General features: G+C 39.9%; 1 protein-coding gene across 3 annotated transcripts in view; it reads right to left on the bottom strand.

Annotated features, from left to right (window-relative positions):
- Positions 1-10,741: 10,741 nt before the first annotated feature.
- SLC36A2 (solute carrier family 36 member 2) overlaps positions 10,742-15,037 on the bottom strand; it is a 77,004-nt gene continuing 72,708 nt past the window's right edge. For all 3 annotated transcript variants that reach the window (XM_065936056.1, XM_065936047.1, XM_065936066.1), the window contains 2 exons: positions 14,326-14,495; positions 10,742-11,410 (listed from right to left, as the gene is read on the bottom strand). In XM_065936056.1, the coding sequence (XP_065792128.1) occupies positions 11,139-11,410; positions 14,326-14,495 (442 nt within the window). In that variant the 3' untranslated portion in view covers positions 10,742-11,138. The remainder of the gene's footprint in view (positions 11,411-14,325; positions 14,496-15,037) is intronic.

Below are 15,037 nucleotides of genomic sequence, written 5' to 3' on the forward strand. Positions count from 1 at the left end.
TGCTTTAGGGCAAAGTGAACCGTGTGGCTGGGAGGAAGAAGACACCATTGGACTGGAGGTCCTGGTGCCCGGATGTGGGGCCAGGCTCAGGACTTGTCTCTCTTTGGTAAGGGGGAAATCAGAGCTACCTCACAATGGAGGCTGCCCAGCCAACAAGGTGCTGCTCAATTGCAGGATGCAGGTGTGGCCCTACAGAGGGTCCGATCACCTTCCCTGTGTGGGGATGGAGTGGCTCTGTTTTTAAACTGATCTATAGTTGATTTACAATATTATATTAGTTTTAGGTGTACAACACAGTGATACAAAAGTTCTATAGATTATCCTCTAACTAAAGTTACTATAAAGTATTGGCTATATTCCCAGGGCTGTACAATATGTCCTTGTAGCTTATTTTATACATGGTAGTTTGTACCTCTTAGTCCCCTACCCCATATTGTCCTTCCTCCTCTCACCACTGATATCCATTAGTTTGTTCTCTGTATCTTTGAATCTGTTTCCTCAGAGCTTGTTATATTCATTCCTTTGTTTCATCTTTTAGATTTCACATATAAGAGATAACACACAGTATTTGTTTTTCTCTGTCTGACACTGCACCTTATAAGCATAATCACCTACAGGTTCATCCATGCTGTTGCAAATTTTCATCCTTTTTTATGACTAATAATCCATTGTGTGTATGACTAATAATCCACATTTTCTTTATCCATTCATCTGTTGATGTAGACTTAAGTTGCTTCCATATCTTGGCAATTGTAAATAATGCTGCTGTGAATATTGGGGTGCATGTATCCTTTCGAATTAGTGTTTTGTTTTCTTTGGATATATACTCAGGAGTAGAACTGCTGAATCATATGGTAGTTCTTTTTTTTAGTTTTTTGAGGAACCTCCATACTGTCTTCTATAGTGGCTGCAACAGTTTTACATTCCCACCAACAGTGTACAAGGGTTCCCTCTTCTCCACATTGTCCCAACATTTGTTTGGCAGTCTTTTTGATGATAGCCATTCTGACAGGTGTGAGGTGATATATCTCATTGTGGTTTTGATCTGTGTTTGTCTGATGATTAGTGATGTTGAACATATTTTCATGTGCCATTGGCCATCTGTATGTCTTCTTTGGAAAAGAAATGCATTTTAATGGTTATTAATTTTTGCCTTTAAATATTTAACTCAATAGAATCCTGGCTTTGTCACTGACTAGCTGTGTAGCTTGGCAAACTCACTTAACCTTTCTGTATCTTATTTTCCTCATTTGTAAAATGAATAGAATAATACTACCAATGTCAGAGGATTTTTAGAAAGGTTAAATGAGTTAATATGTGTACAACATTTAGAACAGTGCTTAGTATTTGGTCAGCACCAAAAATTTATTACCATTTTAATACATTTTCAGCATGACTAGCTAATTTTTCCAGCACCATATATTGAATAATCTTTCTCCTATTTTATTTGAAATGTTTCTCTTATCATATTAAATCAAATTTCTCTGTAGTTTGATCTGTTTTTGAATTTCCATTGGTTAGTCTTTTCTAATGTTAGTACCAAATTGTTTTAATTATGTAATATATTTAATACTTGATAAGAAAGGGCCACTCATTTTACCTTTTTCATATTTTAACTTTCCCCCCTCTGCATTAATTCTTCTAGATAACTTTAAGAATCTTCTAACTCCCCACCCCAATGCTGAAATGTAGCTGGGCATTTTACTGAGATTAAATTAGATTGATAGATTATATTGGGCAAAATGGTCATATTTACAATCTGAGTTTTCCAATCTAAAGTATGCATTATAACTGTTTATGCAAGTCTTAATTTATGCCTCTTAGCAGACTTTATTTTTCTTCACAGATATAGTACATTTAAAAAGCTTGTTTCTAGGTACTTTTGTTTCCTATTGCTGTATATAGGATTTCTAATAACCCCTTTTATTTACTATTATTATTTTTAGATTGAGGTGACATGATTTAAAACATTATATAAGTTTCATGTGTACAAGAGTGTTTCTACTTCTCTATACACTACAGCATGCTCACCACCAAAAGTTTAGTTTTCTTCCTAACACAGTTGTAGTCGTTTATCCATTTGGGCCTCCCCCACCCCCCACCCCGCAACTGGAAGCTACTAATCTTTTCCCTGTATCTATGCATTTGTATTTTTTTGTCCAGTTTGGTTTTTTCATTTTGCTTTTATTCGTTTTTTATGTTCCACACATTAAGTGAAATCATAGGGTATTTGTCTTTCTCTGTCTTATTTCACTTAGTATAATATCCCCAAGATCCATCTCACAAATAGCAAGATTTCACATTTTTTGGTGGCTTAGTAGTATTCCATTGTATATGCATACGTGTGTACTAAGTTGCTTCAGTTATGTCTGACTTTTTGCAACCCTATGGACTGTAGCCTGCCAGGTTCCCCTCTCTGGGGGATTCTTCAGGCAAGAATACTGGAGTCGGTAGCCATTCCCTTCTCCAGGGGATCTTCCTGATCAAGGGATGGAACCACATCTCTTGTGTCTCCTGGACAGGCAGGCAGGTTTCTTTACCACTAGCACCACCCGGGAAGCCCTCTACTGTGTAAATATACCACTTATTCTTCATCCATTCTTGGCTATATCTTGGCTATTGTAAATAACAGCACAAGGGTTCATTTATCTTTTCAAATTAGTGTTTTTATATTGTTTGGGTATACGCCCAGAAGTGGGATGGATGAATCATATGGTAGTTCTTTTCTTAATTTGCTGTTTTCCAAAGTGGCTGTACCAATTTAATTCCCACCAATAGTGCACAGAGATTTCCTTTGCTCTACTTCCTTGCCAAAATGTGTTATTTCTTGTCTTTTTTATAATATTCTTTTTTTAAAAAAATAATTTTTATTTATTTATTTTTGGCTATGTTGGATCTTCGTTGCTGCATGGGCTTTATTCTAGTTGCAGACTGGGGGCTACTCTTGGTTTCAGTGTGGGGGCCTCTCATTGTGGTGGCTTCTCCTATTGCAGAACATAGGCTCTAGGGCACGTGGGCTCAGTAGTTGTGGTTCTTGGGCCCTAGAACTTTGACTCAGTAGTTGTGGCCCACAGGCATGTGGGATCTTCCTGGACCAGGGATTGAACCCATGTCTCCTGCTTTGGCAGGCAGACTCTTTACCACTCAGTTACCAGAGAAACCCCTGTAATAGTCATGCTGACCAGTGTGGTGATATCTCATTGTGGTTTTGATTTGCATTTTCCTAATAATTAGTGACGTTGAGCATCTTTCCATGTACCTATTGGTCACTTGTGTATCTTTTTTGGAAAATATCTATCTAGTTCTTTTGCCCATTTTTAAATGGGTTGTTTGTGTTTTGTTGTTGTAGTTTGAGTCATATGAGTTCTTTATATATTCTGGATATTAACTTCTATTGGATACATCATTTGCAAATATTTTCTCCCATTCAGTTGGTTGTCTTTTCTTTTTGCTGACAGTTTCCTTTGTTGTGCACAAGATTTTCAGTACTTGTTGTACCAATTATTTTTGCTTTTGTTTTCCTTGCCTGAAGAGACATATATAGAAATATGTTGCTAAGACTGATGTCAAGATATGTATTGCCTATGTTTTATTTTAGGAATTTTGTAGTTTCAGGTCTTATATTCAAGCCTTTAATTTACTTTTGAGTTGATTTTTGTGTAAGACAAAGGTCTAGTTTTATTTCTTTGCACGCAACTGTTTATGGAACACTATTGAATAGACTATCTTTTTCTATTGCATGCTTTCTGTTCTTTGCTATAAGTTAATTGCCTATGTATGTGTGAGTTTACTTCTGGGCTCTCAATTCTGTTTCATCATTCTATGTATCTGCTTTTCTGCCAATACCATGTTGCTTAGATCACTATAACTTTGACACATAATTTGAAATCAGGGAGTGTACTATCTCTAGCTTTATTCTTTTTTTCTCAGGATCATTTTGGCTATTCAGTGTTTTCTGGTTCCATATAAATTTTAGAATTTTTTTATTTTTCTGTGAAAAATGTTGAAATTTTGATAGAGATTACATTGAATCTGTAGATTGCTTTAGGTAATAAGGACATTTTAACAATGTTAATTCTTCCAATCCATGAGTATGGAATATTTTTCCACTTATTTGTATTTTCAATTTAATAATGTATGATAGTTTTCAATGCACAGGTCTTTCATCTCCTTGTTTAAATTTATCCCCAGGCATTTTTTCATTTTTTTTGAGATTGTAAATGGGATTGTTTACTTAATTTTTTCTTTCTGTTAGCTCTTTTTTAGTGTATAGAAAGACAACAGGCTTTTGTATATTGGGTTTGTATCCTTCAACTTTATTGTATTTGTTATTTCTAATAGTTTCTGGTGGAGCCTTTAGGGTTTTGTCATCTGCAAATATTGACAATTTTACTTCTTCCTTTCCAATTTGGTTGCTTTTTTTCTTGCCTAATTGCTCTGGCTAGGACTTCCAATCCTCTTCTGAATAAGAATGGTTGCATCCTGGAATCCTTGTTTTGTTCCTGGTTTTAGAGGGGGTGGTTTTCAGGTTTTTAATCATTGAATTTGGTGTTAGCTGTGGGCTTGTCATATATGGCTTTTATTATGTCTAGGTACATCCCTTCTCTACCCACTATATTGAGTGTTTTTTTATTTTTAATCACAAGTGGGTGTTGAATATTGTTGAATGCTTTTTCTGCATCTGTTGAGATGATCAAATGGTTTTTAATCCTCCATTTTGTTAATGTGATGTAGCATGCTGATTGATTTGCAGGCACTGAATCTTCCTTGCATTCCTGGAATAAATCTCAGTTGATTATGGTTTATAATTCTTTTGATATATTGTTATTATGTGTCTTGGAAAAGGTCTTTTTGCATTAAAGTAAGTAGGTTTTCTCTATACCTCATGGACTTATATATCCACCTCCTTCCCCACGTTTGGCACTGGCATTCTTTGGCATTGCCTTGACAAAGAATGCTCAAACTACTATACAATTGCACTCATCTCACATGCTAGCAAAGTAATGCTCAAAATTCTCCAGGCCAGGCTTCAACAACATGTGAACCATGAACTACCAGATGTTCAAGCTGGTTTTAGAAAAGGCAGAGGAATCAGAGATCAAATTGCCAACATCTGCTGGATCATCAGAAAAGCAAGAGAGTTCCAGAAAAATATCTATTTCTGCTTTATTGACTGTGCCAGAGCCTTTGACTGTGTGGATCACAATAAACTGTGGAAAGAGTTGGGAAAGAGATGGGAATACCAGACCATCTGACCTGCCTCTTGAGAAATCTGTATGCAGGTCAGCAAGAAACAGTTATAACTGGACATGGAACAACAGACTGGTTCTAAATAGGAAAGGGAGTACATCAAGGCTGTATATTGTCACCCTGCTTATTTAACTTATATGCAGAGTACATCATGAGAAATGCTGGACTGGATGAAGCACAAGCTGGAATCAAGACTGCTGGGAGAAATATCAATAACCTCAGATATGCAGATGACACCACTCTTAGGGCAGAAAGTGAAGAAGAACTGAAGAGCCTCTTGATGAAAGTGAAAGAAGAGAGTGAAAAAATTGACTTTAAGCTCAACATTCAGAAAACTAAGATCATGGCATCTGGTCCCATCACTTCATGGCAAATAGATGGGGAAACAGTGGAAACAGTGGCTGATTTTATTTTGGGGGGCTCCAAAATCACTGCAGGTGGTGACCGCAGCCATGAAATTAAAAGATGCTTGCTCCTTGGAAGGAAAGTTATGATCAACTTAGACAGCATATTAAAAAGCAGAGACATTACTTTGCCAACAAAGGTCCATCTAGTCAAGGCTATGGTTTTTCCAGTAGTCATATATGGATGTGAGAGTTGGACTATAAAGAAAGCTGAGTGCTAAAGAATTGACGCTTTTGAACTGTAGTGTTGGAGAAGACTCTTGAGAGTCCCTTGGACTGCAAGGAGATCCAACCAGTCCATCCTAAAGGAAATCAGTCCTGAATATTCATTGGACGGACTGATGTTGAAGCTGAAACTCCAATACTTTGGGCACCTGATGCAAAGAACTGACTTATTTGAAAAGACTCTGATGCTAGGAAAGATTGAAGGCGGGAGGAGAAGCGGACGACAGAGGTTGAGGTGGTTGGATGGCATCACCGACTCTCTGGACATGAATTTGAGTAAACTCTGGGAGTTGGTGATGGACATGGAGGCCTGGCGTGCTGCAGTCCATGGGGTCGCAAAGAATCGGACACGACTGAGCAAGTTCTCAGCTATCATTTGCTTAATAAACTCTGCTCCCTTCTCCTCCCAGGATATCCATTATCCTATTATCAACCTTCCTGAAAAGCACTGGAGAGTTCTTATAGAATTGCGACTGAACTGAAATTAACTGAAATATCTTATTTCCCTTCTCTCTTCTACAGGTGTCATTTCTAGATTTCTATCTTCAAGCTAACTTTCCGTTCCATAAGGTCTGCTCTATTAACAATGCTTTTTAATGTATTTTTCATTTCATTTACTATGTTCCTCAGCTCCAGAATTTCTATGTGATTCTTTTTTAGAGTTCCAATCTCTTTGGTAAAGTACTCCTTCTGAGTTCATTAAACTGTCTTTATGTGTTTTATTGTAGCTTGTTGAGTTTCTTCATGACAGCTATTTATCAATTAGACTGCAATATCCCATCACTTGTCTATGGAGAAATATCTTTCTCTCTTTTTGGTGGTATAATGTTATTGTGGCTCTTCACGGTTCTTGATGAACTGTCCCTCTACCTGCACATTGAAATTAACATTAGAAGTTAAGAGTCCTTTCTTTTGTTTTCAGGTAGGTGGCACCATAACGCAAGGTTTTGGTCTCTCTTAACTTGAGCTGCCTCTGGTTATATTTTAGAGCTGGCACTTTGCAGTCTTTGCTAAGAGGTGTGACTCTCTGCCTTTGTTATTGTTCTTGTGGCTCTGGGGTCCTTACTGCCTTGCTTCTGCCAGAGCCACTGCTGTCACCAGGATGGTGGGCTCTTCCCTAGCATCTGTGATCCCGAGTTGCAGGATCTGCTGCTGTGGTGGTGGGCGCTGGGGGGCGGGGGGCAGGCAATGCAGTGAGCTGGGGTCTTGCAGGTGCCTCTACTGTATCTGGTGTTGTAAGGTTTGAGGGCTCCACCATTGCAGATGAAGCGGAGGACAGGCCTCCTGACCACAGCTGTACCAGCAGCCATAGGTAACTGGGTAACAGTTACAATGGGGCCTGGGACCCTATCCCTTGAGCTACTGAGGCATGCGTGACTCCAGCTCACTGTCTTCATCTGCAGATACACCTCCCCTTCTGCTATTGGGTTCTCTGAAGATGTGGACTTAGCTGCCATGGTCAAAAGACTGGGATTGCAGGCACCAACTCTGCTGTTCCCTTGGTTCTGCCTCTTCTTTGTGTTTCTGTCTACCCACTTTTAGGTATACAGATGTGTAGAATTCTCCCTTGTCTTGTGTGTTGGGCAGAGGCACCTTTATTAAGTTGTGGATGTTTGACTGGCTGTAGAGTGAAAGGAAGAGAGGGTAGCTCCCCAGTCCTTCATGTTGTTGATATCACTCTACTCATTTCATTTTTTGATGACAATCAGTATTCAGGAAAGGGAATGATTTTGCAGATTTTGTTTCATTACTTTTATTTTGCTGATTCCTTTTGTGTCTAACAGCATTCAGTTAATTTTTCTGAGCTTTCCAGTTAATGGTACTGCAAATATTTCTTTCTTTCCAAAACTTATACCTTATATTACTTTTTTGTGTTAATAACATAATGACATCAAACATCCTTTTCTAATTTCACTTTGCTGAAACTGCTTTTAGTGCTTCACTGTTAATTATGATGCTGCCTCAGAAATCACTTTCCTCTTCCTTCTCAGATCATGTTGTTTCTTATCTTTTTATAATACTGAGTTTTCTTTGAAAGTCAGAATTACATCATGAAATTCTATTATTTTCTCTTTCCTGATCTCTAGAGCTACCTACTGTAACAGATTTATTAATGTCAAATCATTTTTGCAATCATAGGAAAAGCTCCATGGTATACTGTTCTTTTAATATGCTGATAGATTCTATCTGCTATTTTTAAAATATTGTATTTATGTTTATATTTGGTCATTTTCTTAATGTGTGTTTTGTCAGATTTTGATATCAGAATCAGGATTTTTTTGTATAAAAAGCAGGGAAGACTTTCTTCTCTCTCTAGGCCTGAAAAGAGTTTAAATACCGTCAGGCAGGACTGAGGGGTGGCTGGGAAATTCTGCTTTGCTCCTGATTTACCACACAGTCTCCTGAAACCCCTCCTCAGTTCACAGCTGATTTATTACTTATAGGGAAAGGCTGTGGCACTTATAATTTTTCAAAATGTGTAATCCACTGGACACATTTTTCCAATTTTTACTTTAACCACCATCATTCAAAGGTCTCTCCTGGGGTCTACAAAGCAGTGAGGGTGCAAAAGTTTCAGTCTTGACCCATTTGTTACTGCATGTTTGATCGTCAGCAAGTTACTCAGTATTTCAAAGTCTATTTTCATAACTAGGAAATGAGAACAATGACACTACACACCTCAGAGTTTTCACTGTAAGGATTACATGAGATAATTACATGCAAAACACTTAAGACATGCTCACTGAGGGATGGAAGAATTTTCTCTGATCCTTGATTCAAAAGCAAGCTAAAAAATTAAGGAATCAGTAGGGTAGTAGGAAGGCAGAAGGCTGTGTGTATGTATTGTATTGAATTTAATACCCCCAACACTCACACAATTCTAATAGTTGGTAGCATTAGTGTTGCTGACAACTACTAATAAGTCTCCCCAGATTGCTTTTATTGCTTATATCAGTGTTGCTAAATTTATTTTCTTTCCAAGATTCAATTTTAGCCAGATTTTTCTATGACAAGATTAACCTGATTCTCTTATACAGTAGGGGCTTGTCCTTGAAGAATGGGAATGACCATTTTTTAATAACAGAGAAAACAATCTTTAACTTAGAAAGGTTGGGTAGAGTAATAGTTGAGCAGAGTGCAAGAGACAAGTTCAGAGAGAAGAAGACCACTTTGCAAAGGCTTTGAACCAATCAGTGGCAGTACTCTGAGTCTTCTACATTTCTGATGTAGATATGACACCCAGATCCATGGCCAGGTGGGCAGTGAACCACTGCATAGATTATCAGTGTCCATCTCCCAGCAGGTACTCTGCAGACTATGAGATCTGGGTGGGGAGCTTGTGTTCATGAAGCACTTTCTGGAATTTAGCAGGTAGGAAGTAACACACAAAAAAAGGAGACCAGGACTTGGGAATTGGGATAGACACTCCCCTCAGCCCTCCATACCTTCCCTAGACTGCAAAGGTAGGATGATGGATAAAAATAAATAAGAAAGGGCTTTTGAAAATGTTCTCTTAAAACTGAGGCTGAAATAAGCATGAGTCACTTTCCAAAACCACAGAGACTGTAATGAGAAACATTCTTACCCCTCACTGAACTACAAATCTGCTTACAACATATCATTTATCTAGATGCTTTTCCTCAATTTTAGATTTTAGGGGGAGGGAGGTAGCAATCACCAACAGGAAGGTTGAAGTGATGTGTTGGGTTGATGGACCCTTGGTTGCCAGCCAATGTCAGACATGAGAAAAGGCACGGGAATGTTGAGGCAGCAGGACTGAGTGGAAGAAGTGTCAGATTCAGTGCTGGGAGACCTAAGTTCTACTCAAAGTCCAGCTCTAACGGTGTCACTGATGGGAAGTTATGCTCAATACTCCAGAGCAGTTAGTGTCCCCCTGCCCTTATAAAGATCTATACAGTACTAACTCACTTGATGATCTGTCATTATTCCCCAGTGTAGAGCAGACTAGCTTGAGGATAGAGATTCTTCTCTCACTTATTAGTGTTTCCCTTTTAGAGCAATGTATCAGTCAGCTTTAGCTGCATAAAACCTTCCACATCTTATGGCTTAAAACTAAAAACATTTATTATTTCTCATAATTCTGTGGCTCATCTGAGGAATACTTATGGTCTGGTCAATGTGATTGGGGCTGGATATAGTCTAGGATACTTCACTCACGTGTCTAGGATGTTGGCGGGCTGGCTGTTCTGGGAGATGGGGCTCAACTGGGATGATTCATTTCTGCTCCACACAGCCTCTCATCCTTCAGTAGGCTAGCCCTGGCTTCTTCACCTGGTGTTCTTGGCTCCACAGAGCATCATGATGAAAGTTCCAATGCATGAGCCATCACCAGTCCTCTGCTTGCATCACATTCACTAATGTCCCGTTGGCCAAAGCAGGTTACAAGGCCATAACAGGATTCAAAGGGCAGAGATATAGATTTTACTTCTTGATGGGAAGAGCTGCAACATCACATTGACAGGAGGAATTTGTGGCCATTTTTGCAATCTATTACAAGAACCTTGAACTTTGCTTGGTGTGCGGTGGGTAAGCAAGAATGCTTGTTGCAAGAATTAAGAGGTTAAGAAAAACAAGAATCAAGAGGTAAATAATGAAATAGTGTCACTTTTTAGCTCCTGCCTACCCCCACCCACCCCGGTCCCACCACTGGCACATCTACTTTCATGAGGACTGCTTTGTTGAGATCTTTGAACTGGGCCAAAACTTTATCCAGCTGTCAAGAAAGTTTATTGCCCTTGATTTAAATATGATGGCTCCTTTCTGTCTGACAGTTGCAGTTCGCACTGGACCTCTAGATCCTACCCACTTTGATGCTGGAGCTATTCACACTTTGCTGGATTATGGATTATGTCCACTGGAAAAGAGGCAACCCTTTGTCTACCAAATCACCATAGCCTTAGCAGGTTGCCCCTCCTTCTGTCAGTCGCTGCCTCTTGGATCCCCCCTGGTGGCTTCCTCTTGCATAGCCCCACTCAAGGTAAGAAATTCATTATGTGAACTGCCAAAAAGTTGGATGGAATCAAGAGCCTTCAGAGGGAGAGCTCTCAGTGTAGGGGAAAGCTAGAGATGGAAAGAAAAGAAATAAACACACAAAAATTTTTAAGTTACCACCTAGACCTTGTCTTGGTAAGTCCGTGCTTGTTTCACTGTGACTTAGCCCAGAGTAAGGTAAAACCCCAAAGTACAGATAATGCACATAAAAGAGATTTGTGCTGGTGGAAAGAAGCAGTGCCATATTCACTGAATAAAAATAGTGGAGTTGGAAAAGGTGAGAGAGCTTCCTGACTGGATCAGCTCGTCTAGGGCCTGGTAGGTCCCCATCACAAAGCCCACGAAGCCCAGGATGCTGATCAGGGTGTCCTTGACGATGGTGACGGGGCTCAGGCCCTCTGAGTAGTAGGTGGTGATCTCCAGGAGGGGTGGGATGATGAGGGCCAGGGCACTGCCACTCAGGGAGCCCACCAGGGAGAGGACCAGGTCCAGGCGGGGGATGAGGATAGCCAAGACGCCTGCAGGAGATGATACAGGATAGATGGAACTTCCTGGGCTTAGCCAAAGTCTTAAAGTTTGCTTTAAAAATCCTCTAATTAAAACATAAACCAAATGTTTCTTACACATACAGCTACATAAAGAAAAGCTGAAACTCCTATAATACGGCCAACCACATTCATTAAAGGTTACACATTAAAATTTTAGTGTCTCCTTTCAATCATCTTTCAAATACAGACATTAATATTATTGAAAAGAAAAACTTTCCCTCTTCCCATTTAGATTCAGTGTTTGAAGGTCTGTGAATTTAACTGACAACAGGCAGATTAACAGGAGGAAAGACAAGGTTGATTTAGGGCTAGGAAGCCTTCATATGGGGTTTCCTAGGCCACACAGTGGTAAAGAATCCGCCTGCCAATTCAGGGGATGCAAGACATATTCAATCCCTGGGTCAGGAAGATCCCCTGGAAGAAGAAATGGCAACCCATTCCAGTATTCTTGCTTGGAAAATTAAATGGACAGAGGAGTCTGGTGGGCTGCAGTATATTGGGTCACAAAGAGTCGGACATGACAGAGCAACTGAGCACATACATACCTACACACAACCTTCACAGGAACTGGACCCCTAAACAAGGACAGGGGTTCACACACCCACTTCAAAAGAGGAATGAAAGTGGGGGAGAGCTTCCAAGTTACTTAATTAAATTAGTCTGTGATGACAGTGAGTCTCTCTGATTGAAAATCTCCCAGAAAGTGGATTTATGGTGCCTGTATTTTTCAAAAAATTCTGCTTAATTCACTAAGGACATTTAGATAAGGTTTTTCCCCCATGGCTGCTTGTACTAATGCTTTTAGTTTAAGTTAATTTTCATGCCACAGAAGTACATTTCAAATCTCTCCTTGTTTAATCATTAAGCTCTTCCTTAATAAATAACACTAAATAACAGTGCTGGGAACTGTCCCAGCTGTTTGGAATATATCAATGTACAAAACAGACAAAGAAACCTCTTGCCTTTGTGGAACTCATGCTAATAATTAACAGGACTACAAACACCTCTTACTTGCAAACAATTAGAATGTGTAACTACTCACAGGAGAAAGGGGGTCTTCAGTGGGAACAAGATCACAGGGTTCCTTTAAAGGAGTATCTTCTCCAAGTTTTACATACATGTCATAAAATGTCTAATAAAAAAACACTAAAAACTAAAGATCTTGAAATTATATGATTTATAATATATATAAGTTTTTTATATGATGTTTTATAGGCCTGGGCTTTTACATTTTTTATTTCACTTGATGGACAATTTTCCTGATTACAAACAAAACACAGAAGCCTCCCCCAGGTCTGCTAGGATAGAGTGTGGTGTAACAGCACAAATCAGGACTGGAAAGCAGGATTCTCCCTGTGTTGCCTTGAGTTAAGCCTCCAACTGTTTCTCAGCTTTTTTCCTCATCTGCCAAATGGGGATGGTGTCTATCCTGTTAGGTATTATTGTTCATACTGCAAATGGTTTTAAAGTCTTAAAGAAGTTAATTCATGCAAAGCACTCAGAATAGTTATTTTTATTATTACTTCACCATTACTCTATTATTTGTTTTTCTTTTTTCTTTTGGCCATGCTGTGTGGCATGCAGCATCTTAGTTCCCTGATCAGGGATCGAAATGGGCAAACTCTGGGAGATGGTGAGGGACAGGGAGGCCTGAAGTACTGCAGTCCATGGGGTCACAAAGTTGGACACAACTTGACTGAACAACAACAGGGGTTAAACCTACAGTGGAAGCATGGATTCTTAACCATTGGACTGTCAGGGAAGTTCCTACTTTATTATTTTTACTTGTTTGCAAGTAATTGTTTGCATACATACTGATAGAAAAGAAAGTGAAAGCATTAGTCCCTCAGTTGTATCCGACTCTTTGAGACCCCATGGACTGCAGCCCGCCAGGCTCCTCTGTCCATAGAATTCTCCAGACAGGAATACTGGAGTGGGTTGCCATGCCCTTCTCTAGGGGATCTTCCCAACCCAGGGATCAAACCTGGGTTTGATTACAAAAAATCCACATTGCAGGCAGATTCTTTACTGTACTGATTGGGGCAAATGCAAAAGCTTAAGGAATTGTTATCTTCATATCTAAGGCAAATTCACTGATATTTCTGGAGTCTCTAATATCCTGTATGGTGGTGTCCCTGCCTCTGAGGACAAATTGGGAATAAATTACTTCAAAGGAAGAAAATCGGTGTCCCGTGATTTATATAGGCTGATCTAGCACAACAAGAATCACAATTAAAAGGAGCCTTAGGGACAGCGGGGCCAGGGCACACACAATGCAGGAATCTCTATCATCTTCACCCCCGCCAAAATACTACAGGTGAGGGGCACCCTGGATCATAGGGCCTAGGGCACAAGGAGGGCTGCCACTGGCCACCATTTTCAACCTCTGTCCTGGAGGTAAACTGTGATGGGTCTGAACTGAGATGACTTGGGCTCAAATCCCACCTCTGGCACTTCCTGCCCAATTGCTTCTCACTCCCTCCTTCAGCTTTCTCATTTATAAAGTAGAGTTTATCACAGTCCTACCTCATAAGAGTTCCTGCAAAGACTGAAGAAAATATTATGAAATATAGAAGAGAAAGAGCTTAGCTCAGAGGACAGCACACAGTAGGTGTTTAATGAAAGTCAGTTCTTTTGTAATTATTATTTGATAAGTTGCTATTCCCTCAAGCTGGACACCAGTAAATCTATCTAATTAGGTAGATGTAAGAACGAAGTTATTCCTCAAGCTTAAATAAAATGAATTACTACTTGGAAAGCCTTAGAATGGCCCCAGAAATACAGTTACAGTATGCAATTAATGCTGGTTATTGTGACTATCATCTACCATCTGGCTGATTCCTGATAGCCCTCTGGAAAAACCAGGCGCTCTGCCTTCCACTCACATGTCAGGCTGACCATGGCGAGGCGAATGAACAAGTCCAGAGGCAGTGCCCAGCGCTTCGACACGTGGGAGGTGGCGAAGGGAATGATGATTTCCGCGGGGACGTAGAACTGCAGGGCGTAGGTGCACAGGATTCCAATGACGTAGAGGATCTTGACTGACTGGTACAGCCTGCAGGACAAACCAGAGCAGTGCTCTCAAGGCCAACGTGCTCTGACACCTGGAATCTTTGTACATTAACCTCTGACCTTGGAACCGTCCTGTGGGCAAATGTTTCCTTGTCTGAAAATGATGGGGCGGGACCACCTACAAGAGGAAGTCACAGTAGAGCATGCAGTGGTAAGAGACTGAATCATGCAGATTCAAATGGAAGCAGTTGAGAGGGTTACCTCTAAAAAGAATCTTGAGTATGGGTATAAATAACACCTTCACAAACCATTATCACTTGATGTTGGGTTTTAGATTTTAGAAAAGAGAAGTTCAGGTCAGGTACCTTGCTCAGGGAGATACAAGTGATAAGTAGTGAAGACCTGGGTCTAAAAGATCTGGTCCTCTGTCTGTTCTTAGGAATTCTTTGGATCCCTCGAAACTGTTGGCATATCAACAAAAAATTCAAGTAGGCTGAAAGAACTGCAGAAAAAGAGGGTTGTGTGTGTTTGAGGGATAAAAGAAGAGACAGAGTTACTTAGAGGCCTCAGGCTAGGGGCAGAGAG

This window comes from Muntiacus reevesi, chromosome 1 (assembly GCF_963930625.1).
Source record: "Muntiacus reevesi chromosome 1, mMunRee1.1, whole genome shotgun sequence".
In the NCBI taxonomy this organism is placed as follows: Eukaryota; Metazoa; Chordata; class Mammalia; order Artiodactyla; family Cervidae; genus Muntiacus; species Muntiacus reevesi.